At 36.8% G+C, this 26,161-nt stretch overlaps 1 protein-coding gene across 2 annotated transcripts in view; it reads left to right on the plus strand.

Moving 5' to 3' along the window:
- RIPK2 (receptor interacting serine/threonine kinase 2) overlaps nucleotides 1–26,161 on the plus strand; it is a 35,379-nt gene that overhangs the window by 5,511 nt on the left and 3,707 nt on the right. Inside the window, exons 2-9 of one of the 2 annotated variants that reach the window (XM_010588387.3) lie at nucleotides 3,963–4,116; nucleotides 6,532–6,687; nucleotides 10,016–10,173; nucleotides 12,127–12,176; nucleotides 15,382–15,543; nucleotides 18,363–18,448; nucleotides 23,314–23,397; nucleotides 24,458–24,551. In XM_010588387.3, coding sequence (XP_010586689.1) covers nucleotides 3,963–4,116; nucleotides 6,532–6,687; nucleotides 10,016–10,173; nucleotides 12,127–12,176; nucleotides 15,382–15,543; nucleotides 18,363–18,448; nucleotides 23,314–23,397; nucleotides 24,458–24,551 — 944 coding nt within the window. The remainder of the gene's footprint in view (nucleotides 1–3,962; nucleotides 4,117–6,531; nucleotides 6,688–10,015; nucleotides 10,174–12,126; nucleotides 12,177–15,381; nucleotides 15,544–18,362; nucleotides 18,449–23,313; nucleotides 23,398–24,457; nucleotides 24,552–26,161) is intronic. The other variant, XM_023545854.2, reaches the window with a different exon arrangement.

Raw genomic sequence — 26,161 nt, forward strand, 5'->3', positions numbered from 1 at the left:
AGTCCTTAGGTTCTCTTTTTACTTTTTTGCTGAAGTCATTTGATAAGCATAAGTGTTTAATTTTTAGAAGATCCCAGTTATCTAGCTTATCCTCTGGAGCTTGGGCGTTGTTGGTTGTGATTTATTTCCTGTTAATGCCGTGTACTAGGGCCTCTGGCGTTGATCCTATTTTTTGTTCTATGAACTTAATAGCTTTTGGCTTTATATTTAGGTCTTTGATCCATTTTGAGTTAGTTTTTTGTATATGGTCTGAGGTATGGGTACTGTTTCATTTTTTTGCAGGTGGACATCCAGTTTTGCCAGCACCATTTATTAAAAAGACTGTCTTTTCCGCGTTCGATGGATTTGGGCCCTTGTCAAAGATCAGGTGACCATAGGTGGATGGATTTACATCTGGGTTCTCAATTCTGTTCCATCGGTCAATGTATCTGTCATTGTGCCGGTACCAAGCTGTACTACCCTAGCTGTATAGTAGGTTCTGAAGTCAGGTAGTACGAGTCCTCCTACTTTTTTCTTCTTCAGTGGTGCTTTACTTATCCGGAGCCTCTTCCCTTTCCATATAACGCTAATGATAAGTTTTTCTGTCTCTTTAAAGAATGTTGTTGGTATTTGGATCCGTATTGCATTGTATTTGTAAATCGCTTTGGGTAGAATTGTCATTTTCACAATGTTGAGTCTACTTCTCTGTAAGCATGGTATATGCTTTTCCATTTATGTAGATCTCTTTTGGTTTCTTTCAGTAGTGTTTTGTAGTTTTCTTTGTATAGGTCTTTTACATCCCTGGAGAGATTTATTCTTAAGTATTTTATTTTTTTTTTAGGGGCTATTATAAATGGTATTGTTTTCCTGATTTCCTTTTCATCGTTCTCTTTATTGGTATAAGCGAATTCAGCTGATTTTTGTATGTTGATCTAGTATCTGCTACTCTGCTGAATCTTTCTATTAGATCCAGTAGTTTTCTTATGGAGTCTTTTGGATTTTCTTAGTATCCTATCATCTCCAAATAGGGAGAGTTTAACTTCTCCTTTACCAATTTGGATTAAAATTTTTATTTTTAACTGTTCCTAGGGTTTTTTTGGGTAACATCAATAGTAGTGTAAACCTGTTTTTAAAATATTTTTGCTTTTTCTGTTTTCTCACTTAATCTTTCCAAAATTTGATTTCAAGAACATTCCTTCTGTAGTCAAGCAAGTGAGTGGAAAGAACAAAGTAGAAAGAACACAGGCTTTGTAGTCCCGTGGTTGAAATTCAAATCCGACTCCACTTACTGTCGATGTGGCCACTAGAAAATTGTTAATTTATCTGAGCCTCAGCGCACTCATATATAAAGTGGGAATAAGGAAAACAACTTTGGAAGGTTGTCGTAAGGATGGTAGTACACATAACGTGTCAAAACACATTATAGGGTCACAATAAATAGAAAAAAAAAAACTGCAGTGGAGTTGACTCAGACTCGTAGTGGCCGTTTAGGACAGAATGAAACTGCCCTATAAGGTTTCCAGGAAACCCTGGTGGCATAGTGGTTAAGAGCTGCAGTTGCTAACCAAAAAAGTCAGCACTTAGAATCCACCAGGCAGGCGCTCCTTGGAAACTCTGTGGGGCAGTTCTGCTCTATCCTATAAGGTCCCTATGAGTCAGAATCGACTCAACGGCAATGGGTTATAAGGTTTCCAAGGTTATAAATCTCCTATGGAAGCAGACTATCACACCTTTCTCCTGCAGAGCAGCTGGTGAGTTCAAACTGCCAATATTTTGGATAGCAGCTGAGTGCTTAACCACTGCTCCACCAAGGCTTTTTAGGATCACAATAGATGGAAGAATACTTCACACTCTTAGTTAGAGGAGCAGAGAGTATGTTTAAGTCTTACTGAGACTTCAACAGCATGCCTTGTCTAGTTCCTTCTCAGTATCCAGTATTCTTTTAGCCCATTCTCTGTGTCTCCCTACAAAGGTGCTACAATAAGTGTCTTGTTCACCTACACTTCTTGAGGCAAATACAAAACTGTTTCAACTTAGAGGATATAAGTTTAATTAAGTAGATCTCACAAACTGATACAACTGGTTTCCTCACAGTTGGGGTATTAAGTGACTTAATGAAAAGTACGTTGAGAGAAGCAGCGTTTCCATGTATTTCCTCTTAATGATTCTTCAGTTTTGAAACATAAATATATTACTTATGGGGCAGTTCTGCTCTGTCCTTTAGGGTTACTGTGAGCCGGAATCGACTCGATGGCAATGGACGAATTCAAAAATTAAATGACTCAGCTTTTTTGTTTTGTGTTCCTTTTTGTTACTTGTTTTTAAAGCAGGCTTCATAATCTGGTCTGAGATGCCTGTTGCTATTCTTATTTCTACAGCCATTCATCAAGAGGTTGGGTGGTTTAGGTGCCGACTAGTCATCATCACTTACCTCATAGGCCTCTCCTTAAGATACTTCTATTTCTGTTGTTGCTGCCTCCATCTGCTAGTCATCCAGAGTAAAAACTGATGACATCCTTCCCATTTTTTTTTTATTCCTCATTAGTTAGGCCGTCAGTCACCATGGCCTGGGCATTCTATTCTGCTGTGTTTTCCTTCTCATTGTCACTGCTACGTTTATAGTTTCAGGCTGTCATTCCTTCACATCCTAACCCTTATTAAAATCACCTAACATCAGACTTTCACAGTCTACCTCTTTCTGCTGATCCAACATCCTGTTGCCAAGTTAGTCATCCTAAAAGTTTGTCCTTCTGATGCCACTCCCCTGCTCAGAAACCTTCAGTGACTCCCAAATAAAGTGCAGACACCCTAGCCTACCATATTCACCTTCACTCCTTTTACTCTATTGCATTTCCTGCTCTGTATTAAACATATTTACCATTTCCCAAGCATAGCTTTCACTTCAGCTTCCTTAAATACATTTAATACATATCTATGGACATCTAGCATGTGCCAGGCACAGTTTCAGGTCAGGTCAAGGGGATACACAAGTGAAAAGAAAAGGCAAGGTCCCTCCCCTTGTGGAGGCCTCATTCATCCTGGCAGCCTTCTCTTCAGTGGTTGGAATTCTGTCCATCCTTAAAGTGCAGCTCAGATCCCACTTCTCTGAAGACTGCAGTGATTTTCCTAGTCTAGAGTTCACTGTCTTTCCTCTGGGCTCCCATAGCTGTCTTTGCTTTTATTTTTTAGTGGCACTTATACCACATTCTGCCTTATAGTTTAAGTATTTATCTTATTTTTCTTAAAAGATTTCTGGACAGCTTGAGAGTGGATGTTATATCTTTTTATCTTTGTATTTCGCATAATTCCAAGCACAGTACTTTAGTCATAATAAAAGTTTGATAATTATTTGTTTTATATATGGATAAGCAAATGAAGCTGGGATCCAGAGTTAAACCAGGGATCTGTTTTAAGCGCTTATCTGTTTTCAGCGTTGTTTTTTCTGAGTTTTAATATTTAATTTCTAAGCATTATTGACCCTTATGCAGGTATTATCATCTGGTCATTTAAGTGTACTTTTAAATTTTTTAATATTCAGAATATTTGGGAAAATTTTAAATGGTATGCAATAATAAAATGTAATACAGTATCCTAATCAAAACTGGTCATTTAACTTCACCATGAACTTAATAGTTCAAGAACCAATAACTGTCGCATAGATAGGCTTTATAAACTTACTCTAACACTGTGTTCTCTCCCTTTCCTAGGAAGAGTACAGTAATAATAACCTGTGTATAGCACTTTTACCTGTCAGTGGGTTATAGAAGTTATTTTGGTCTCTAAACAGACCTGTGGAATATATAGGGTAGGTATTATCCCTATTTTAAATATGATGAAACTAAGGGATAGAGAAATTGCATAATTTGTATGAGGTCAAATATTTAATTACATTAATTTAAAAAATCCAGGCTTTATTAACCTTATGCACATGATAATTTTGCATTTTTCATTGCTGAAAATAATTATGCATTTTCTTTCCTTAGTGAAAGAAATGATGTCTTAAGAGAAGCCGAAATTTTACACAAAGCTAGATTTAGTTACATTCTTCCAATTTTGGGAATTTGCAATGAGCCTGAATTTTTGGGAATAGTTACTGAATACATGACAAACGGATCATTAAATGAGCTCCTACATAGGGTAAGTATTTTACATTTTCAGCGGCTATAATTACCACTTCTGCTATTCAAGCTATGTATAATACTTTGGTTTAACATTGGATCATATTATTTGGGAACATACAGATAGATCAAAATAAGAATAATTATAAATGATCACGGTGGAAAAATTTCATCTTTTAGAATCTTTTGTGTTGTGAAAAACTGTGGAGTCAGGCCCTGAGTTCTAAGATATCTAGGTTTCTGTTCCTGGAGTTTACACTGAATTTCAGTATCTGCATACATACATATACACAGGAACAGGAGAGAAGAAAAAGGCAAAAATGTATACACTGCACAATCCACTATTAGTTAAACCAGATTTTATTGAATATTAAAGACAATTTGGGATGCAAATTAAATGTTGTGTAAACCAGTTCATAAAATCCAAATCACCAGACCAATTAAATCTGTCTGTGAGTACCAGATACATTCGCTTTTCCAATAATAGCCAGTGAAATGTGTCGTTTACCCATTTTCTCAACGTACCAGTTCCTCTGGCTTTGTTGTGCATCCTACCAGTAAACAAGTTTGGGGGTCATTATCTGCAGAATATGTGTATTCATATATTGTTTTTTGCTTGAGCTTACATTATTAATATTATCTCCAATCTGCAGTTTCTTGCGAGAAATCTTTTTTAAGTTACTTGGTGCATTTTGTGAGAGCTGGCTTAGTTAAAACTGGGTAATACAATCTGTAAAATTCAATTATTGGACACTCCTCAGTTATAATACATCACAGTGAGGTCAGAGCGGGTGCAGTGGCAGCCACTCGTGGAGCAACTTCCTCTTTGCTTCAGGAAATCTCCCATTCTGTTTATGACATGTGACCCTCTGAAACAAGGACGGAGTAAAGTACCTAGTGCCAGGCTGTATGTTAAATATTAACAAAGCACAGTTTCTTTTTTTAAATGAATATGAATAGAAATTCTCATTTTCCCACACCCCAGTGAATACTCTGGTACCCTAGTTTGGAGCTCACTGGAAATTCTAGAGCCTCCAAGAGGATTGTTAAATCCTCGAAGGAATCACTAAGTACAATGTGAGCTTTCCTCTACCCTTGTCTTCAGGATCGAAAGCCTCCACATGACAAGATACAGCAGAGAAACCTGAGTACCTCTTTAAACTGCATGATTTTCAGAAAAGGTTACCTTTTCATACAGATTAAAAGATTGGGAAGGAGCTTTGTGTATGCCAGAGGAAGTAGTGTTCAACATTAGTGTTTTCTATTCCTTTTGGTTTTCTGTAATTGTGTTTAGAGTGGTATTTGTCATGAATCACCCCCCCACACACATACACACATCCAAACACCATAGAAGATTGTTGAAAAAAATCAAAATACAGTGTAAATGATCTAAAATATTTTGTACCACTGCCCTGACAGGTTGATTACTGAACTAGCAGCTGACCTATTTGCAGAAAAAATTCTTAACAAGTCTTGAGCTTTCAGTAGAAGCATACTTTTTTCAGCATTTAGAAAAATGTACCCAGTGGCACAGCGCCCAGTGATTCTTTGTCAGTCTTCCCATATCATCCGATTTTTCTTAGTATGTTTATTCTGGGAAACTGCATTAACTTTTTATGTTCAGGAGCATTTATTTTAAAAAAGCTCAGATGGATATTACTTACAAGTACCAGGAATTAGAAAACATTATGTATTACACAGGCTTAGATGGAAAGATGATCATTGTCTCCTTCACAAAAACTAAAGTGACAAACGCTAATTTTTCAAGATGGAATATACATAAATTATATGACTAAAAGTATGGGATATTAACGTTTACTGAAAAAATATAAAGAGGCCCTAAATTTGAATTGACGTCATGATTATAACAATAAATTATAGTTTTATGTTAATAGAAAAATTGAAATATGAATTTTGAGTAAATGGTTTGGTATATATTATATATATATTGTGTGTGTGTGAGCACGCACGCACACATGCCGTTCCGTGGGAGAAAGATTACAGCCTTAGGTACCCTGTAGCGGCAGTTCTCTGTCCTATATGGTCCCTGTGAGTCAGAATCGACTTGACAGCAACAGGTTTGGTTTTTGGTTTTTATAGAACAGGGAAGGTAGGTGTGAATATAGGCATTGTACAGATTTGTGTGACTGGATAACTGTCACTTGAAGAAATAAGACCCAATACCATGTAGCTGCATTACCAATAAAAACTAAAAGGAAACATCAGTACTATAAAGTTATAATTATTTTTGCTGAAAAGTGAAGAAAGATCCAAGGATATTAAATAATGTCAACTTCATAGTATGTTCTAAAAATGAGTATGTTTTGACATTGATTTATACTATTTTCCCCATGGAATGTTTAATTTTCTAAGTGTGAAATGTAAAGAAATGTGGCCACTAATTTTGATATTGTTTCTTTTCGTGTATGTAAAGAAAACTGAATATCCTGATGTTGCTTGGCCGTTGCGATTTCGCATCCTGCATGAAATTGCACTGGGAGTAAATTATTTGCACAATATGAACCCTCCTCTACTTCATCATGACTTGAAAACTCAGAATATCTTATTGGATAATGAATTTCATGTTAAGGTAATTCCTTCTTTAAAGTAAAAAAAAAAAATATCTGTGTCCTTGTGCTTAATAATTTTAAAAAGACTTTTAGTTATCTCCTCCACCTAGCCAATTTAATCTCTCTCCCTTTCCATTTACCCCAATTCCTATCTTCAGTACAGCCTGGAAAATCCTATAGGGCATTGTACTCTGTCACATGGGGTGACTGTGAGTCAGAATCAACTTGATGGCAACTAACAACAACAATAGAGATAGATAGAAATATGATATAAAATGCAAAGTCATTATGTTTCTTAATTATTGTAATAAAGAATACCTTTTTTAAAACATGGAACAAAATTCGAACTCACAAAAAAAGACCAGATGTACTGCTTTGTAGGAGACTGGAGAAATCCCAGGAGTATGGCCCTTGGACACCCTTTTAACTCAGTACTGAAGTCACTGCTAAGGTTCACCCTTCAGCCAAAGATTAGACAGGCCCATAAAACAAACAGTAACACACGTAGCTCAACCACCTGTACAAGACTAAGAGGGTACACCAGTCCAGGGGCAAGGATGAGGAGGCAAGAGAGGCCAGGAAAGCTAGACAAATGGAAATGGGGAACCCAAGGTCAGGAAGGGGAGAATGTTGACACATTGTGGAGTTGGCAACCAATGTCACAAAACAATGTATGTATTAATTATTTAATGAGAAACTAATTTGCTCTGTAAACCTTCACCTAAAGCAAAATTTAAAAAACTATGTTTTTCACTTTTTATTTTGAATTATTACAGATTCACAGAAAATTGCAAAGATAGTATAAAGAGGTCTCATGTCCTTCACCCAGTTTCCCTGAATGGTTGCATATTATGTAATTATGATAAAATTTCAAACGAGAAATTTGACATTGTTACAATGTGTATGTATTGTTCTATGTCATTTTGTCAGTAGATCAGAACTGTTGCATCCCCATAAAGATCTCCTTTGTGCTCCCCCATGATAGTCACAGCCACCGCTCCCCCATTCCATTCCTAACCCCTGGCAACTGCTAAACTGTTTTCCATATTTATAATTTGTCACTTTGAGAATGTTATATAAATGGTATCATATAGTATGTAATATTTTGAGATTGGCTTTGTTTACTCAGCATAATGCTCTTGAGATCCATGCAAGTTTTGTGTTTTTCAGTAGTCTCTTCCCTTTTATTGCTAAGTAATATTTTATGATATACCAGTTTGTTTAACCATTCACCTATTGAGAGAGATTTTGGTTGTTTCCAGTTCCTGTCAATTACAAATAAAGCCACTATGAACAACCGTGTACAAGTTTTTGAATGAACATAAATCTCCATTCCTCTGGGATAAGCGCCCAGAAGTGCAATAGCTGAATCATGTGGTAAGGGTATGTTTAGTTTTTTTAAGAAACTGCCCAGCTATTTTCCAGAGTAATTGTACCTTTTTACATTCCACCAGCAATTTTTAAGAGACCCAGCTTTTCCACATCCTAACCAGTATTTGGTGTTCTCTCCTTTTTCTCTGTACACATTAATATCTCATCATGTTCTCAGGCTTAATACCTAGTTATGTCGAACATCTTTTCATGTGCTTGTTTGCCATCCTCAAATTTAATTCACTAGTTTTTTGTATCTTCAGGCAGTGATTAAATATTAACCAGTACAGAGCTCTGATCAGAGCTGCAGAACACGGCACTAAGAACATCCCTCCAGGTCAATGTTAGTCCTTTTGTTAATCAGTACTTTTGGAGAGTCGTCACTCAGTTTGTATGAAATACTTCAAAAAAGGCTATCATACTTCTCCATTTGTCCATAAAAATATTATGAAAGTCCTCTCTTGATTGTTTTTCCCAGGTATCCTTATGGCTTATTCCCTTGCCTGTTTTTAACTTTTTATTTTGAAGTGTTAAAGATTCACAGGAAACTGCAATGGTAATATGAAGAGGTCCTCAGCCTCTTTGTCACAGTAGCTTTCCCTGACCACCCCCCCCCAGCCTCTCTACCCTTGTACCTTAAGTTATGCTGCAGAGCATTTTGCAACATGTGACATAATGTGCGTTTATTAATTTGTTTATTGGCCATCTCCACCAGTTCCAATTGAAGTTTCATGAGGACATAAATTTAGCCTGTTTTAGTCATCATGCCCTCAGCACATGCCGTACAGAAGCATCGAGTAAATGTCTGTTGAGTTAACAAATGCGTGAACTCCAGATCTACTGTGGTTTCCAGATAGGCCTGATAACTTCATAGTGTCACTGTTGACTTCTAAATTATGTAATGTAAAAGGCTAAGTAATATAAATTAAATCTCTTTAAAGCTTTTCCGTACCCCTTTGGCCCATTAAGTATTGTTTCTGTTCTTAAATTTGGCTTCAATTTTTTAAAAATAAATAACCTTTTAAATAGTTAACAGATGCTGTATATCATCTGCACAGGATTTACAGTTCAACTAAAACTGTAAAGGGCATATCAGAAGTACAGAACAGATTATAAGTACATAATGTTTATCAGTAATAATTCTTTAGGCACTATTGTCATTATGGACATAAATATGCTTTATATGCTAACTATTCTATTGCTAGCAGATGTGATGCTTTAATTGGTAGGAACAAATTATATGAGATATGGTATATTGGGAGCTTGCTTATTTCAAAATTTAGGGAAACTATATTCAGGGCATTATAAATAAGAATATATAAACTCAGTTGTAAACAATGTCCAGTGACATTCGTATGAGATATGAATAGATGTAACAGTTCTGTAAGTATTGGTGAATTTGGAAAGCACATAGTTTATATATAGCCACTTGTCAAAAAGTACTATGCTCTGTATATATTCATTAAAATGTAAGGCATAAAACACTTTTATTCAGTTTTTCAAAACTTAGTCACCCTTTTAAAATGTGTTATATTGTGTTGAACGTTAAGTCAGTATTCATTGCTTCTAAGGTTATACATCTCAGCACTATGGAATTCAGTTTGGTAAGAAACTAATGGGTTACATAGAAATAATAAAGTGTATGTTTGAGAACCCTAATGGCACCGTGGTTAAGCATTTCGTTGCTGACTGAAAGGCTGGCAATTTAAACCCATCAGATTCTCCACAGGCAAAAGAGGTGGCCATCTGCTTCCATAAAAATTTACAGCCATGGAAACTCTTTGGTGCAGTTCTACTCTGTACTGTAGGTCTCTATGAGTTGGAATCAACTCAACTGCAGTGGTTTTTATTTGTTTTATGTATATAAAAACATTGCCTCTGGTCTGATACCTAAATATAATGAATGTACCAAAAACAGTTGGTTCTTGGATTTTTTTTTTTTGAGAAAATATTTTAAATTATTTTTTTTCCTTATAGATTGCAGATTTTGGTTTATCAAAATGGCGCATGATGTCCCTATCACAATCACGAAGTAGCAAATCTGCACCAGAAGGAGGGACAATTATCTATATGCCACCTGAAAACTATGAACCTGGACAAAAATCAAGGGCCAGTGTTAAGCATGATATTTATAGGTACGGTGTGCTGCCTTCACTTAGAATTAATTTTGTCTGAAAACCAAGATTAATCAACCAGGATTTTTAAGCTTATAAAGTGTGATTTTCATTCTTAAGTGTGGTAAAAATAAATTTGACAAAAGAATGGTTAATTTTTTTCAAATTAAAGATGTCTTACATTCTTAAAAAAATTAAAGCTTTTTTTGTCTTATCAGTTTATAATACTCAAGACTTTTTTTTTTTATCACATGTGACTTTTTTGGTAGGAGGAGGGAAGAATGGTTGCTAATATTTTAGCTTTCAGTTTCTTAAAAAAATTAAAGCTTTTTTTGTCTTATCAGTTTATAATACTCAAGACTTTTTTTTTTTATCACATGTGACTTTTTTGGTAGGAGGAGGGAAGAATGGTTGCTAATATTTTAGCTTTCAGTTTCTTATACTATTCAGTCTTTCAGACCCTGATACCTACACACCTTTTTAGAGAAATAAACTATTAAACATACAGAGTAGATTTATATTAAAGAGATTTATACATGGGTGAATTCTTTGTACAACACATCATTGTATTTGGTAAGGTCATACTTTCATGTTTCAAATGCATACAGTGCCGTAATAAGCATACTGCATGGTTCATGATACTGGTTGTTTGACCAGGGAGACGGAAGATGGTACTCTGTGATACATAGGATTAAGGGGTTGGGCATTCACCTCATACGTAAATTCCACTTGTCTCTTTTAATATGATAAACTTCCCCCATAGGGTTTCCAAGGAGCACCTGGTGGATTCAAACTGCTGATCTTTTGGTTAGCAGCCATAGCATTTATCCACTATGCCACCAGGGTTTCCTTTAACATGATAGCGAATGTAAAATCAGACATGGTACATTTACTGTGAATGTATTTTTATAGCCCCTTTGAAATAAAGCTTTTTGCTATCTTTAATAAATAGTTAACCTGATAAAAATGAAGATGCTTTTAGAAATGAATGGTACCTCTTTACCAGAAAACTGTATCTTAGTTAAATTTTGTATCCCTTGTCCCTAAAGAGATTTTCTTTTTTATTATTTAATATTAAAGTCAGTAATGCTAAGTTGTTTTAGTGGCTGCACTAAAACATATTTAGATTATCATGTGAATATATTTTTTTTTTATTATTATATATTTAGCTCCCTGATACCTTTAGTTCACACAAAAATATTTGTATCTTCTAAGGTAAAGACCATGTTCTGACCAAAAGTTCTTGAAAGCTGGTTTAATTCTATAAAAACAGGAAACCGTAAATTATTTTATGTTCAGTGTCACTATTCCCTGTTAGGGGAAATGAAGGAATATCATTTCATTGATTTAGGTGGGAATTTCTTCTGTAATCCTTACTGTCTCGCAGTGACTGTGTGTCAATCCCATGTGTCCCATTTTAAATGAACAGTTAATTTGGGAGTGCGGCAAAATCCCCGTGTTCTGTTTAGTCATTTATCCCAACTATAAAGTCTATGCTACTTAACCAGATGACTGACAGCTGAAATTAAATTGTAGGCAAAATAGTTTCATTACTAAAGAAGACAGTACTTAGACTAGAAGAAAAGTAAATACAGTAGGGCTACATGAGATAATCTTTTTTATTATTTTGTGTGAATGACTGAATCATGTAATTAGAAGGCATGGCTGACCTAGATGTTCAAGAATGACTCTTAAATTACCCCCAACAAGTTATCCTTGCTTGTAACTGCAAATTCTTATTACGGTTATTCCCTCATTTTTAAAATTAGCATCAATATGAAACAAAATCCCACATGAGCATTCATTATATTGGTTGCTTTTGGTGATTCTTTGTGCAGTATTTCATTACCTTACACTTGAAAAAATGACATTTCCGTAGTAACCTTTTAAAATTAGTGCTTTTTTAGTTTATTATGCTGTTATTTTATAAGAATTTTTTTTATAATATACAGTATATGTTTTTGTCTTAAACAGTTATGCAGTTATCACATGGGAAGTCTTATCCAGAAAACAGCCTTTTGAAGGTAAGTATACCTTGACTTCCTTATTCCAGGTAACTTCATGTTGGTCAACCATACTCAATTATATAAAGCTAATCTTATTCTAAATCTTTCTACCATTTATTTTGTGGAAAACACAGTGTAGAAATATCCATTTACCAGTTGAGAATCCACTATATACAGGCACACCTCAGAGATATCGCGGGTTCGGTTGCAGACCACCGCAATAAAGCAAGTACCATAATAAAGCAAGTCACAAATTTTTTGGTTTTCTGGTACATATGAAAGTTATGTTTACACTATAGTGTAGTGTATTAAGTGTGCAATAGCATTATGTCTTAAACAATATGTATACCTTAATTAAAAATACTTTATTGCTAAAAAATACTAACCATCTTCTGAGCCTTCAGCGAGTCATAGTCTTTTTACTGGTGGAGGGTCTTGCCTCGATGTTGAGGGCTGCTTACTGATTAGAGTGATGGTTGCTGAAGGTTGGGGTGGCTGTGGCAATTTCTTAAAAGAAGACAACAGTAGAGTTTTCCACATCAGTTGACTCTTCCTTTCGCAAACAATTTCTCTGTAGGATGTGATGCTGTTTGATAGCATTTTACCCACAGTAAAACTTCTTTCAAAACTGGACTTAATCCTCTCAAAACCTGCTGCTGCTTTATCAACTAAGTTTATGTAATGTTCTGAATCCTTTGTTGTCATTTCAACAATATTCATAGCATCTTCACCAGGAGTAGATTCTATCTCAAGAAACTACTTTCTTTGCTCATCTATAAGAAGGAACTCCTGATCAGTTAAATTTTTATCCTGAGATTGCAGCAATTCAATCACGTGTTCAGGTTCCACTTCTAATTCTAGCTCTCTTGCTCTTCCCACCGCATCTGCAGTTCCTTCCTCCTGTGAAGCCTTGAACCCCTCAAAGTCATCCACGAGGGTTGGAATCAACGTCTTCCAAACTCCTGTTAATGTTGATATTTTGACCTTCTGCTATGAATCATGAATGTTCTTAATGGCATCTAGAATGGTGAATCCTTCCCAAAAAGTTTTGAATTTACTTTGCCCCGATCCATCAGAGGAATCACTATCTATGGCAGCTGTAGCATTATGAAATGTGTTTCTTCAATAATAAGACTTGAAATTCGAAGTTACTCCTTGATCCAAGGGCTGCAGAGTGAATGTTGTGTTAGCAGGCGTGAAAACAGCCTTTTTATACATCTCCATCTTAGCTCTTGGGTAACCAGGTGCATTGTCAATGAGCAGTAATACTTAGAAAGAAATCTTTTTTTTGAGCAGTAGGTCTCAACAGTGGGCTTAAAATATTCAGTAAACCAAGTTGTAAGCAAATGTGCTGTCGTCTAGGCTTTGTTGTTCCATTTATAGAGCACAGGCAGAACAGGTTTAACTTAACTTTTAAGGGCCCTAGGATTTTCAGAATGGGAAACGAGCACTGGCTTTAACTTAAAGTCACCAGCTGCATTAGCCCCTAACAGTGGAGTCAGCCTGTCCTTTGAAGCTTTGAAGCCGGGCATCGAGTCCTCCTCTGTGTCTGTGGAAGTCTTAGACGGCGTCTGCTTCCAGTACGAGGCTGTTCCATTTCCACCGCAGATCTGTTGGGTAGTGCAGCTGGAGCTTCTGGATGACTTGCTGCAGCTTCCACATCGGCACTTGCTGCTTCCTGTTGCGCTTTTGTGTTACAGAGACAGACAGCTTCTTGCCTTAGACCTCATGAGCCAATCGCTGCTAGGTTCACATTTTTTTCTGTGGCTTCCTTACCTCTCTTAGCCTTCCTAGAGTTGAAGAGAGTAAGGAGGGCCTTGCTCTGGATTAGGCTTTGGCTTAACGGAATGTTACAGTTGGTTTCACCTTCTCTCCAGACCACTGATGCTTTCTCCATATCAACAGTAAGGCTGTTTGGCTTTCTTATCATTTATGTGTTCACTGGAGTAGCACTTTTCATTTCCTTCAAGAATTTTTTCTCTGCATTCACACCTTGGCTAACTATCGGCTCAAGAGGCATAGCTTTCGGCTTGTCTCGGCTTTCAATATGCCTTCCTCACTAAGCTTAATGATTTCTAGCTTTTGATTTAAAGTGAGAGACGTGCAGCACTTCCTTTCACTTGAACACTTAGAGGCCAGAGTAGGGTTACATTAATTGGCCTAATTTCAATACTGTCATGTCTCAGGGAATAGGGGACCCCAAAGAAAGGGAGAGAGAGAGGAGGAGCCAGTCAGTGGAAGAGTCAGAACATACAACATTTGTGGATTAAATTTGCCATCTTATATGGGTGTAGTTCGTAGCACCCCAAAGCAATTACGATACTAACATCAAAGATCACTGATCACAGATCACTATAACAGATAAAATAATAACGAAAAAGTTTGAAATATTGCAGGAATTACCAAAATGTGACACAGAGACACGAAGTGAGCACAAACTGTTAGAAAAATGGCTCCAATAGGCTTGTTCAACACAGGGTTGACTCAAAGCTCCAATTTGTAAACAAAAAAAATGCCGTATCTGCGAAGCACGGTACAGCAAAATGCAGTAAAACAAGGTATGCCTGTGTTGGAGATTGTACTGAATTAAGGATCAGAAAAATCTGGATTTTATTTCTTGTTCTGACAATAATAAGCTCTATGATCAAGCCACTAAATCTCTAGTCTTCAGCTTTTTATCTGTAAAATGAGAGCATAGAATTACTATTACCGAGATCTGTTCAGCTATAAAACTGTTTATATGAAAATGTAATTGGCGCTCCTTCTAGAAAGACCAGAAAACCTTGAAGAAAAATGTCTTTTTAATTCTTTGATAATATTGTTTGTTTTTGAGGTTTGTATAGGTCAGCTTGCTGTTTAACAAACAATCCCAAAGTCTCAGTGGCTTACAAAGTAAACATTTATTTCTCACTCACATTATATGTTAGCTGCTGTGGTCCTTCCTGGCTCTGCTAGGTTCTGTTTGGCTCTCTTGTCTCTGCTCTGTTCACATTGGCCAAAGTAAATCACATGGTAAAGCCCAAAGTTAATAAGGTGAAGATGTACATTCCTCCCATAGGAAGCAGACAAGACGTACGGCAACAGCTGGGATATAGGTTCCTCTTACGGGAAAGGGGTTGCATAAGGAATTATTAACCTCATTTTCATTTAATTGATGTGGAATGCATTTAATATACTGGATCATAATATATTTCTAATGAATGCAGTATTTCTGTTTTGACAGAAGTCACCAATCCTTTGCAGATTATGTATAGTGTGTCACAGGGGCATCGCCCTGACACTAGTGAAGAAAGTTTACCGTTTGATATACCTCACCGGCCACTTATGATCTCTCTAATAGAAAGTGGATGGGCACAAAATCCGGATGAAAGACCGTCTTTCTTAAGTGAGTGTACAGTTTTAATCCAAAACTTTTGAGTTACATCAGTAACTAATAAACCATGAATAAAATATTCCTTTAAAAATCACACAAGTTCAGGGACCAGCTCCAAGGTTTTTTTTTTTTCCCATCTTTTCACCCTTGTTATTCACTGTATTTATAAAGTAGTAACCGCCTCTAGAGCTGAATTGAGAATTCCTAGAAGTCAAGAGAGATCACATGATAGGAAGAATAATTCCATTCATGTATTCAGCAAATATTTATTAAGCACCTGTCACACGCCAGGCACTTGGCTGAACACTGGTAACAGAGTAGTGAAAAGGCAAGCTAAGTCACTACCTTCCTGGAGCTCACATTCTAGTGGGGAAGTCAGACAAGGAAAAAATAAACAAGATACACACCGTGGACACTATAAGGAAATAAGGAAGTTGATGGAGTAGTTAAGGGAGGTTAGGAAAGGCTGTTTTTAGGAGCAAACATTTGAGCTGAGGTTTGAAGCTTGAAAAAGAGCCAACCATTCACAAGCTGGAGGAAGAGCGTTTCAGGCAGAGAAAACAAGGGCAAAGGCCCTGAGGCTGGAAAAAGGTAAACAGTGTGGTATATTCAGGGAACAAAGAGAAGGCCTGCGCGGCTGAAAAATGGTGAGCAAGGAAGGGAATAATATGAGATGAGGTTAGAAAGATAAGGAAGAGGCTATAGACTGTCATGAGAAGCTTGGACGTTTATTCCAAGTGTAATGGAAAGCCATTAAAGTGTGTTTTGCAGAGAAGTAACATGATCTAGTTTAGGTTTAGGAGAAATCACTCTTGCTGCTTTGTGGAAAGTTGATTGGAGGATGCAAAAGTGGAAGCAAAGTAAACAATTAAGATATATTTCAGAGGTAGCAAGATAGAATGTGGAAACAATTAGATATGGACATAAGGAAAGGGAGGAATCAGGATAAATCAAGTCTGGGGCTCAGGCAGGTTAGTATGTTGATACCACTTACTGAGATGAAGAAAACTGAGAGAGAAATAAAGGGTAGAATGAGGAGCTTCGTTTTATAAAAAGTAAATGGGACATGGCTGTTGAATATGCAAGTGGAGATTCCTGGTGAATAGTTGGTTGCATTTCAGCACGGACTCTGGAATCCTATGGCCTGGGTTCAAATTTTGGCATATTCTCTATTTCCTCATCTGTAACTATTGTTGTTGCATGCTGGCATGTCAGTCCTGACTCATAGCGACTCTATAGGACAGAGTAGAACTGCCGGGTACAGTTTCCTAGACTATAATCTTCACAGGAGCAGATCATCAGACCTTTTCTCCTGCAGGGCAGCTAGTGGGTCCCAGCCAAGCACTTAACCATTGCACCACCAGGGTTCCCTCATCTATAAATAGGTAACTCTAATAGTATTTTTTCATAATTACTATTGCTACTATAATTTATTAATTTGTTGCTCAATGGATAGGCTAGGGCTCCAGATATAAAATTGAGAGTAACTACCATATAGTTTTTTACCATATAGGTGGTGTGTAAAACCATGGTCTGACTGGATCACCTAGGGAGAAGAGTATAGATAGCAAAGAGTAAAGGGCCCAGATTAGAGCTCTAAGGCATTCCAATAGTTAGAAATTGAGTAGAGGAAGAAGAATCAGCAAAAGATGAATATTCACATACAGTTCTTTATGTGAACATATGTTTTCATTTCTCTTAAAAAAAAAACAAACCCACTGACGTCGAGTCCATCCCGACTCATAGTGACCCTATAGGACAGAGTAGAACTGCCCCATAGAGCTTCCAAGGAGCGCGTGGCGGATTTGAACTGCCGACCTGTTGGTTAGCAGCCATGGCACTTAGCCACTACGCCACCAGGGTTTCCTCATTTCTCTTAGGGTTAACTTTTTTAAAAAACTGCCAAACAGTTTTCTGAAGTGGCTGCATCATTTTACGTTCTGAACAGCAGCATATGAGAATTTCAGTTTCTCAACAGTATTGTCAACATTGTTGTCTGTCTTTTTAATAATTACCGTTTTAATGGTTATGAAGTGATTTTAATGTGCATTTTCCTAGTGACTGGTGATGTTAAACACCTTTTCATGTGCTTGTTAGCTGTTTGTGTATCTTCCTTGGTGAAATTCTTGTTCAGATCTTTTGCCCGTTTTCTAATCGAGTCACTTATCTTAATATTGATTTGTCAGAGTTCTTTATATGTCCTAGATACAAGTCCTTTAGCAGATACATGAGCTGTAAATACGTTCTCCCAGTCTGTGGCTTGTCTTTTTTTTTTTTTTTTCCTTAATGGTATCTTTTGAAACACAAAAGTTTTCAATTTTTTTGAAGTCTGGTTTATAATTTCTCTTTTATGGATCATGCTTTTAATGTTGAATTTAAGAATGCTTTGCTTAACCAAAGATCATGAAGATATTTTTCTGTGTTTTCTTCTAAAAATGTTATAGTTTTAGTTCATACATTTAGGCCCATGATCCATTTTATTTTTATGTACGCTGTGAAAGAATGGTCCAAATTCACCTATTTGCGTGTGGATACCCAGTTTTCCTAGCATCATCTGTTGCAAAGACTATTTTTTCCCCGTTGAATTGCCTTGGCACATTTGTCCAAAATTGATTGACCATAATTGTAAGGGTTTATTTTTGGACTCTGAATTCTAGTCCATTGATACAGCTGTCTGTCCTTTTATGCCAGTATTAAAAGCTTTTAGGCAGTTGAATGTTTGGGGAGGAATTGACATGGAGCCTTATCAGTTCAGTGTTAGTATTTACATTTTTCAATTTAATGATTAGAAGCAATCTGAACTCCAACTGTATTTTTATTTCCTTATTTAGAATGTTTAATAGAACTTGAACCAATCCTGAGGACATTTGATGAGATAACGTTTCTTGAAGCTGTTATTCAACTAAAGAAAACAAAGGTAAATTGGTGAATGAAATGTGTTGTAAGTTAGAACGTCAAAGAATTGTATTACTTCCTATCTTAGTTTTATCTGTTGTTGTTAGGTGCCGTGGAGTCAGTTCAGACTCATAGGGATCCTGTGTACAACAGAACAACACACTGCCGGGTCCTGTGCCACGCTCACAATTGTTGTTATACTTGAGCCCATTTTGCAGCCACTATGTCAATCCAGGAAACCCTGGTGGTATAGTGGTTAAATGCTACGGCTGCTAACCCAAGGGTTGGCAGTTGGAATCCGCCAGGCACTCCTTGAAAACTCTATGGGGTGGTTCTACTCTGTCCTGTAGGGTCGCTATGAGTTGGAATCGACTTGAGGGCACTGGGTATGTCAATCCATCTCCCTGAGGGTCTTCCTCTTTTTATCTTCCTCTTAGTTACTTTCCTCTTAGTTATCTTCCTCTTCTTTATCTAGTGCTACTATAAAAGAAATACCACAGTGGGTGGCTTTAACAAATAGACATTTATTTTTCACAGTTTAGGAGGCCTGAAGTCCAAATTCAGGGCGTCAGCTCCAGGGAAGGCTTTCTTCCTCTCTTTCGACTCTGGAGGAAGGTCCTTGTCTCTTTTCAGCTTCTGTTTCTTGTTTCCTTGAAGATCTCATGTGGCATGGCCTCTATTTTCCTCCATCTGCTTGCTGCTTGGTTGCTTGCTCAGCCTGTTATTTTTATGTCTCAAAAGCAATGGATTTAAGACACACCCTATGCTAATACTGCCTTATTAACATAACAAAGGAACCCCACTCCCAAATGGGATTATAACCACAGGTATAGGGGTTAGGATTTACAACACATATTTTGGGGAGGGGGGAACACAATTCAATCCATAACACTACCTATGGAGATTTTTAGTTTAGTTTTGTTTTTGTCTATATACTTTTCGTAGATACAGGCTGCAGTTCTGGGAGTAGAGTTTACCCGAGACTATGAATACTATTTTTGTCACCAAAAAGATTTTGTATTTTATTCACATGGCCACCATCAGATTTCAAAGACCTTTCCAGAACTCTCATATATCAAATGAGAGTTTAAGATTAATAATGAATATTGATTGTGTACAGTGAGTGCATTTTTTTAATCTACATTTATTTCCATGAAGTTTAATACTTACAAATTAGTAGATGTCTGGGTTCTTATACTTCTCTTTATTTAGTATACTTGGGCTTTTCTGGGATTTATTGCCGAAATAAGCTATAGAAATTTTATTAGTTAATAACTGAGGCCAAAATGTACATTTTTTAATTGTTTATTTGTATTATGTCATTTCCCCACTCAAACACATCGTGTTATATAGACCAAAAAAGCAGTTGATCCAAATTACACAGGAGAGTTGTCTCATTTATTTGATTCTGCTGTTGTAGATCAGAAGAACAATGGAAGAAAAACCAAAAACCCAGTGCCATCAAGTCGATTCCGACTCATAGCGACCCTGTTACAATTGAAGGGGGATCTATTATTAAAGGATTTTCTTAATATTATCAAATTTTGTTTAAAATCGACAACAGTAATTTATTACTTGCAGGTTTCATTAAATTGCATTTGTTACATGATAATGAAAATCATCAGTTCAGCCAAATCTTTGCTTATGAACAAGCACAATGTACAGTCCCCCCCAACCCCCCAAAAAAACCTATTGCCATGAGTAGAGTTGACTCTCAGCAAACCTGCAGGACAGAATAGAGCTGCTCCACAGGGTGTCCAAGGCTGTAAATCATTACAAAAGCAGACTGCCACATCTTTCTCCTGCAGAGTGGCTGGCAACTGTGACCCGCCAACCTTTTGTTTAGCAACCCTTTGACTAAGTGGCATTGCTTGCCCCTTGCTGTTTGCTGGATCTGTTTACATAACCTTTGGTTAAAAAGGGAAGTGCATAAAGGATACAACTGTTCTTAACCAAACCAAAAACTGATGGTGGCAATATTAACGTGTGAGTTTTAGAAGAAGCTAAAGAGAAACCCTGTTTTAGTTCTTTTGATAATTTTTCATTAACTTCCCCACTTCTGAGTAGGTATACTCTTCCAGAGCATTCCAGTTTTTCCACATCTAAGTAGATACAAACTTCTGACAGTATTTATTTTTGCTTGCTCTTTTCCGTTCCCTTTTCTCCTCACAACTGTCTCATTTTTTCTCTTCTCCTTCCAAACAAAGATGGACAGAATGGTCCGTTTTCTTCCTTATGAAGTGGAAGAGAACCATTCGAGTTCCTTTTTTGTCCTCCAAAAACTTTAAACACTAAAAAAAGGCTTCTTTTTATAAGAAATTGCTTTTTAAGTAACTTAAAATGTGTATCTTCAATTACGTTAGTGAAGTATTTTAAATACTTTAATAATAGCATTACAATCTTCAGTGTTTTAAGTTGCCATCTTGTATTCACTTAGAGTTGTTTTTTTCTTCTGTTTTTCTTAAATCCTTGTTTCAATTTTTTGAACCTGATAAGTAATCATCTCCATTTTATACATGAGATAACTAGGATATAGGGCAGTTAGTCACTTACATACATCCTACACAGCTATCTAGTGGCAGAGCCAAGAGTAGTATACAAATTTAATAATATTTTTCATAAAGAAATTTCTGAAAACAAAGATCACCAATTAGAATGAGTTATTTTGCTTGAGTTTCTTATATTTTTTTCAAGTCTTTGAACCAACTTTTATGATTCATGTTTTCTGCAAATAACATTTCCTACATTTTGAATAGTAAAAACTGAACCAAGAACAGCTATTAATATTTCGTTTCTTTCTAAGGATTATCATAAATAATCAGTTATGGAAAATTGTGTGACTAATTCAGAGATACTGAAATGTTAGAAATATTTTGGTGAATTTTATAAGCACAGAAAAACTTTACATAACAAATCTGTAGACTAATTTTAGAGGTTCATGTAAAAATGTTTTTAACAAATATTTATTGAACTGTTCTGTGCAGAATACTGTAAGAGGTACATTATATACAGAGGTGAATAGAAAGTTTTTCTCCTAGTGTTCCTTACCCATAATAGAGCATGCAGTCATAAGTAGGAATAATGGAGAGCTGTATGTGGAGCCCACCAGTTTTAAAGGGTGGTTGGTATTATGTTGATCTGGTGGGCATGTTTTAAATCAACCAATTTAAGCCTGGCTTATAGAGACAGGAGTAGGAGTAAATCAATAATTTAAATACAAATTTATTTAAATCATTTTCATAATAGCTACCTTTTATGGAATGCTTACTTAGTAATCTTAGAGCCATTTTTGCATTCACTACTTTTTCAGAGCTTTGAACAAGTTCTGCCTGATTCAGTCATGGCCAAGAAAGCTAAACCAGGATAGGCTCAAATTTTTAAAGTTTGTGTGAAGCGGAACAATAACTGGAATGGGAAAAATTACAAGTCACGGGCCTGCTAGAAACTTAATCTCCCTCTTGGGCAGCATACATCTTGCATAGCAACCAGATCTTTTACCTGTTGGATTTTGAATAGAGTCAGAAACAACACCACCCTGCTCAAAGATGGCGGTCACTCATGCTGCTTTGAATGTGTGTCGCTCTCCACAGTCCTGCCGATAGTCCAGTCTCCTGCATCAGGCTCCCGAAAGGGTGCACAATGCCTCTTCCAAGCCTGCCATTCCAGGGCTTTGACCCATAATTTTTCCCAGTCCAATTAATCATTCCAGTTTGCCCAAATTTTGACAATTCAGGTCTGTTCCAGTTTCACTTTGTCAACTATGACTGAGCTGGTTCAAAGCCCAGCTTTTAATCCTCACAATAATCGTGCAAAATAGGTATTATTACCCACGATTGACAGAGAGTAAACTGAGATTAAGCGTCTTGCCCAAGGACAAACAGGTATCCTGAGATTCTGAACCAGATCTTATACATGGCCCCCATCATTCTATTATGGCACACTGCCTCCATTTGTTATCTGTGAAATGAAAATGGTAATAATAATACTTATAAGCACAGTGCCTATATAAATGCTCAATAATTATTGATAAATTGGCAAACACATAAACTGCAATTTTTTAAATACCTTGTTTATAATAGCACATTATATACATTATCTCATTTAATCCCTAGAACAGTCTTGCAAGTAGATATTTTTCCATTTTTACAGATGAAATCCTGAGACTCTGAGAGATCAGTAATTTGCTCAAGGTAACCGATAATATGAGGCAGAAGTCAAAATCTGTGTCTCTGAAGTTTTTTCCCCAATTCTACACTGTCTCTGCCTTTAAGTTATATCCTCAATTGATTTAGATTTTCTTTCCATTGATTTTATATAAACATAAAATATGATTTAGTAGAATGTATTTTACTTCTATAATTTTCTAATCACTTCCAATTAAAGTACATGTGATGTACAGTCATGCGTGACTTAACATCCACAATACATTCTGTAGAACAGGGCGTTATATGATTTGGACATTGTGCGAATGCCGTATTATATACAGACAGTCGCCGGGTTACAAACGTCCGACTTACATACAACCCATAGTTACGAACCAACCCCTAAACCTATTACATGAAAGCCTTTTGGGAGCTCGCTTCCAGTTGTCCTCATCGTGCTACTGCTGCTGCTGCTACCGGAGCTGCTGGTGGAGGCTGGCGGAACAGGTGGCAGCAGCTGAGAGGGCAGCAGCTGGAGCTGAGCGGCAGGAAGCCAGCAAGGAGGGCCTGCTGTTCCACCCATCTGAGGAGCAGGAGCAGCCTGGGCCCTGCAGCCCCTGCCTCCACCAGCCTGCCTGCTGGACAAAGCCCGAGAGCCCTCGCCCGGAGCCACGGACGTATATGCGGTCGGATGTTGCCTGAATGGACATTATGTGGCACATGACTGTATTCGTTTCATTTACAGAATAATGCAAGTACTATTCTCTTATGTGACAAGAAGAAAATGGAGTTACCGCTGAACATTCCTGTAAATCACGGTCCACAAGAGGTAAAAAAAAAAAAAAAAAATGATATGAGAATATGATAAATCATTTATTCTAACCCCTTCTTTTTTAGATGGGAAACTAAAGCCTAGGAGCGTTTTGGAATTTAAGTAGCCCTTGGCAATCTCCAACTTGAAACCCAGCTTTCCTAGTTTTCAGTTCATTGCACATCCCATCCAGTCAAGTTCCTGGTTTGGCATTGACTCCTGTCCCTGTTATTGTTTTATACAGTCAGTGGTATCTCAGGATAGTACATAGTCAAACCATTGATTATGGTTCTATTATATTTATGCCTCTTTATCCAGTGTCACGTAGCTGTAATACCTGTCCTGTTCTTCTTACTGCAGTTAGTAAAACGAAAAGACCATTTTTGTGGCCAAGAGGAAATATTTTAGTGGCATTCAGACTTACTTCATATTACTTCTTCAAACTATGTAAGATATGTTTGCAGATTCAGAAAACCGAACATTAAAGCACAATACATGGGTTTTTTTTTTTTGGTTACCTTTATATGCGTTAACTCAATTGATCCTCCAGCCCATGTAGGTACATTTTTAGATAGATATTACAGACAAAGAACCTGAGAGAGTTTAAACTCCTTGTCCAAGGTTAGCTGGTAATTCCATAACAGAGCCAGAAGTGGAGCCAGGCCCTCCGTTACTTTTTCCATGATTTCCTATCATTCAGTGTTGAAGGAGCCTGAGAAACAAGCATTGGCTTTAAACCAATAAGTAAGCAGTGTTACAGAGTTCAAATTCCACATTCACTGCTATAGCCACTGAAGAGAGCCTCTGACAACATGTAGAAAATATTGAAAAAAAGTTATTTTTAATGCATATAATTAATGTCCCATTTTCCCATCTCAGTTGATTAAAATATTAAGCTTATCTTTGTGGATTGTTTTATGTATGTGTTTCCTTAATTTTATAAGATATAATTTGTATTAGTTTAGATTTTGGTTTGTAGCAAACCAAAAGCAAGAATTCTTTGGAGATTAAAGTTATATAATTTTTTTAATGATTTTTTTCTCATTAACCTAAATTCTTTGCCCTCCACTCGCTTTAGGAATCATGTGGATCCTCTCAACTCCATGAAAGTAGCGGTTCTCCTGAAACCTCAAGGTCCCTGTCAGCTCTTCAAGACAGTGATCTTTTATCTAGTACGTAAATTTTTCAGTCAGTGTTAACTTGCAAGTTTTCTGTTTCTTCCCTTTACATATCATATTGTTGGCAAGCAGTCATGGTTTATATGGAGCATGTCTTTCATTTGCATTCATAACTCATTTTCAAAAGGTGACAGGGTCTAAAGATGTGGCAATAGTGGTAGGATGTGTACCAAATACATTAAGCATTAAAGGCATTGCGTTAGACACTGTGGAAAGATACCAAAAAAAATCTAAGGAAGAGGAGAAATGTTTCCAAGTAACCGTAATGCAATACGGGAAGTGACGTGTTGTAAGAGAGATACGAATGTAGAGCTATGATGTCTGCGCTAGGTGCTGTCGAGTCAGTTCTGACTCATAGCAACCCGATAGGACAGAGTAGAACTGCCCCATAGAGTTTCCAAGGAACAGCTGGTGGATTTGAACTGCCCACCTTTTAGTTAGCAGCCGAGTTCTTTATCTCTGTGCCACCAGGGCTATGATGGAATAGAGGAAAAGTAACATTCTTCATAAAGTACTTTCATAACCAATTGTCAGGTAGATAGCCCTCATTTTACGGATAAAGAAGCTTCTGAAACAATAGCTAGTAGACTGGAACCTAGGTCTTCTGGTACAGATTCTTACGTCATTCCACTATACCATGTTATCATCGTGAAGAAATTATTTCTGGCTTAAGGTTGGACTTACGTATAAAGGATTGGCATTGCAGGAAAGGGGAATAGCATAGAGGCAGCACAGAGACAGTGAGCAATTTTATTTAGCTGGTTGAAGGATTAATGAAAGAAGAAAGAGGAAAATAAGATTAGAAAGATAGGTTGGTGATTCCGTGGAAAATTTTTTAGCACCTAACTAAGTAAGCTGTTTGGAATTTTTTCTACCTGGGTACGGAAGAACTATTGATATTTTTGAAGAAGGGTATGGCATGATAAAGAATTTTTTGCTTTAAGAAGAGTCATTGTGGCTAAGATAAACAGAACATTGTGGAAAGGAAAGAACACTTGAGGTGAAGAGACCAGTTAGGAGACTTATTGCTGTTGTGCAGAGGAGAGATTATGAGAGAGCTAATCCAGAGTTGATGAACGTTACCAAGTTTATTGGTACATTCTCGAAAACATCCTCACTCCATCTCATGAAGAGGGGTAGAGTGAGAGATGTTTTGGAGTATGCATTAATAAACTATAACTTTTCACTTGGAGGAGGAACGAGATTAAAATAAGATAAAGATGAATATGTTTATTAATAAGCCTAGGTGATTGGGAGAACGTTAGTACTATATTAACAGAAATAGGAATTGAAACAGATTTTAGGGTTAAGTTTAATAATTTATAATTTTTTTTAATTTGTGGTGCTAGCAGGGCATATAGGGATGATGTCCACTGGGGTGTTGGAAATGTCAGACTGAGTGTTCAGGGAAGATGGAAAATTTGATTACACGGATTTGAAAATAGAAATGATGATTAAGGCCCTGAGGCTGAATAGGATTGCCAAAGGAGAGTGTAGAAAAGCACACATCATATATAGATTTAGAGGAGACGTTGAAAGTGCAGGAGGAGGAAGACACAGATGAAGAAATAGATAGGACTATGTGAAGTGAAATTTCATCACCT

The sequence above is a fragment of the Loxodonta africana genome, chromosome 14 (assembly GCF_030014295.1).
Source record: "Loxodonta africana isolate mLoxAfr1 chromosome 14, mLoxAfr1.hap2, whole genome shotgun sequence".
Taxonomy (NCBI): Eukaryota; Metazoa; Chordata; class Mammalia; order Proboscidea; family Elephantidae; genus Loxodonta; species Loxodonta africana.